The sequence below is a fragment of the Myotis brandtii genome, unplaced genomic scaffold (assembly GCF_000412655.1).
Source record: "Myotis brandtii unplaced genomic scaffold, ASM41265v1 scaffold187, whole genome shotgun sequence".
In the NCBI taxonomy this organism is placed as follows: Eukaryota; Metazoa; Chordata; class Mammalia; order Chiroptera; family Vespertilionidae; genus Myotis; species Myotis brandtii.
This window is the reverse complement of record NW_005356944.1, coordinates 2,038,042-2,040,578: the sequence shown is the minus strand read 5'-3', so window position 1 is coordinate 2,040,578 and position 2,537 is coordinate 2,038,042. Positions and strand designations below refer to the sequence as shown.

Here is a 2,537-nt window from a genome sequence, read left to right as displayed (position 1 = left end):
GCGGCTGCAACCCGGGCGATGGGGGCTGCGAACAAGAGTGCGTGGAGGAGGCGGACGGTCATGTGTCCTGTCGCTGCAATGACGGCTTCCGGCTGGCCGCAGACGGGCGCAGCTGCGAGGACCCCTGTGCCCAGGCCCCGTGTGAACATCAGTGTGAGCCCGGCGGGCCACAGGGCTACAGCTGCCACTGTCGCCTGGGTTTCCGGCCTGTTGAGGATGAGCCCCACCGCTGCGTAGACACAGACGAGTGCCAGATCGCCGGCGTGTGCCAGCAGATGTGTGTCAACTACGTCGGTGGCTTTGAGTGCTACTGCAGCGAGGGCCACGAGCTCGAGGCTGACGGCATCAGCTGCAGCCCTGCTGGGGACGTGGGTGCTCGGGCTTCCCAGGACCTCGGGGAGGAGTTGCTGGATGACAGAGAGGATGAAGAGGACGAAGGTGAGGCCTGGGAGGACTTCGATGATGGCTGGACAGAGATGCCTGGGATGCCGTGGATGGAGGCCACACAGCCGCCTGACTTTGGCCTGGCCTATGGGCCTAGCTTCCCAGAGGACCGAGAGCCACAGATGCTCTACCTGGACCCGACCTGGCCTCCCCCCCTCAGTGCTCCCAGGGCCCCCTATCACTCCTCAGTGCTCCCCGTCACCCGGCCCGTGGTGGTCTCTGCCACACGTCCAACACTGCCTTCTGCCCACCAGCCTTCTATCATTTCTGCCACACACCCACCCCTGGCCCCTGCCCCGGAGCCCCCCAGGATCCCTGCCATGCACCCAGCTTTGCGCCCTGACCACCAGTTCCCCATGATCTCAGCCAACTATCCAGATCTGCCCTCTGTCCACCAGCCTCCCATCATCTCTGCCACTAGCCCAGCACGGCCCCCTGCCTCTCAGCCCCCAGTTATCTCAGCCAAATACCCTGAACTGTCCACTGCCCATCAGTCCCCCATGTTTCCAGACACCCAGGTGGCTGATTCCCAGGCCACCACTCATTGGTCTGGAATCCCAGCTAACCACACCCCTCTGGCCACCACCTCCAGTGCTCATCAGTCCCCTGTGGCCCCAGATGTCCCGGTTCTCAAAGCCCAGGCCACCCACCTTCCCAGGACCTTGACTGTCCAGCCGTCTCGGACCACTACCTCCAGGTCCCATGCCCATCAAGTCCCTGTGCCTGCTGCCACCCAGCCTCCAGTCCTTCACACTCCCCTGCCCCCTCAGAGTCCCCCTAACCAGAATGCTCCCTCCAGCCCTACACACACTTACTCCAAAACCCCACAGGTCCCAAGAGGAGGTGCCTCGGATCCCAAGCTGACCCCAATGCCCTCAGCAACCCCCACAGCAGGCCCCACAGCCCTGGGGGAGGCCAGTCCTGCAGGCCGAAGCCGGAGGGATGACCGGTGGCTGCTGGTGGCACTCCTAGTGCCAACCTGCGTCTTCTTGGTGGTCCTACTCGCACTGGGCATTGTGTACTGCACCCGCTGTGGCCCCCATGTGCCCAACAAGCGCATCACGGACTGCTATCGCTGGGTTACCCACTCTGGGAACAAGGGCCCAACAGAACCCATGCCCCACCGGGGCAGCCTCACAGGAGTGCAGACCTGCAGAACCAGCGTGTGATGGGGCACAGCACCCCACTCTGTGGGGGAAGGGGCATGCACTGGACATGTGGCCCAGACTGCACCAGTGACCCATGGGGGTTGCCCAGATGGACAGAGGGCTTCCTGCTCCTGGGGCACAGCCAGGCTCCTCTCAGTCAACCACTAGACTTGACTCATGACAACTCTGCTCCTTGGTCTGGCACTTACGACAGAGGGGATGCCAAGGCCCCCAGGACCTCAGGGGGTGGGTGCTGGGGTCTCCTCCAATAAACCGGGTGCCAACCTCATCCAAAGCTTCCGACCCCATTGATGCCTGAGGGGTGGGTCTGGGAGGATTCAGAAAAAAAGAAGGGGAACTGCCTTCAGCTTGTCTGGGTCCCCAAGGAAATAAGGTAAGACCCCTTAAGGCAGTGGTTCTCAACCTTCCTCATGCCACGACCCTTTAATACAGTTCCTCATGTTGTGGTGACCCCCAACCATAAAATTATTTTCGTTGCTACTTCATAACTGTAATTTTGCTACTGTTATGAATCGTCATGTAAATATCTGATATGCAGGATGTATTTTCATTGTTACAAATTGAACATAATTAAAGCATAGTGATTAATCACAAAAACAATATGTAATTATATATGTGTTTTCCGATGGTCTTAGGTGACCCCTGTGAAAGGGTCGTTCGACCCCCAAAGGGGTCGCCACCCACAGGTTGAGAACCGCTGCCTTAAGGGAAGGTATGCTTCAGAGATTCTCAGGGAAGTGGGAGCGCAGAGGGGGCAGAGCCTTGCCCAAGGTTACACAGAAATCCAGGGAATGGGAGGTTTGGGATGAGGAATTCCATATTTGTTCTTTATACCAAAACTCCAAGAAGGTAGGGCTGAATCTGGGGGAGGGTTCCGGAATGAGGGCTTCTGCTGAACTGGAGCCAAACTGGGGTTTGAAGGTT

The 2,537-nt window shown here is 59.0% G+C and overlaps 1 protein-coding gene across 1 annotated transcript in view; it reads left to right on the top strand.

Annotated features, from left to right (window-relative positions):
• Positions 1–1,881, top strand: part of CD248 (CD248 molecule, endosialin) — a gene marked incomplete at its 5' end in the record, with an annotated part of 2,194 nt that extends 313 nt beyond the window's left edge. The window contains one exon of the mRNA XM_014538218.1: positions 1–1,881. This exon is cut by the window's left edge and continues 1 nt beyond it. Within this exon, the coding sequence (XP_014393704.1) occupies positions 1–1,613 (1,613 nt within the window).
• Between the last annotated feature and the right edge of the window lie 656 nt (positions 1,882–2,537).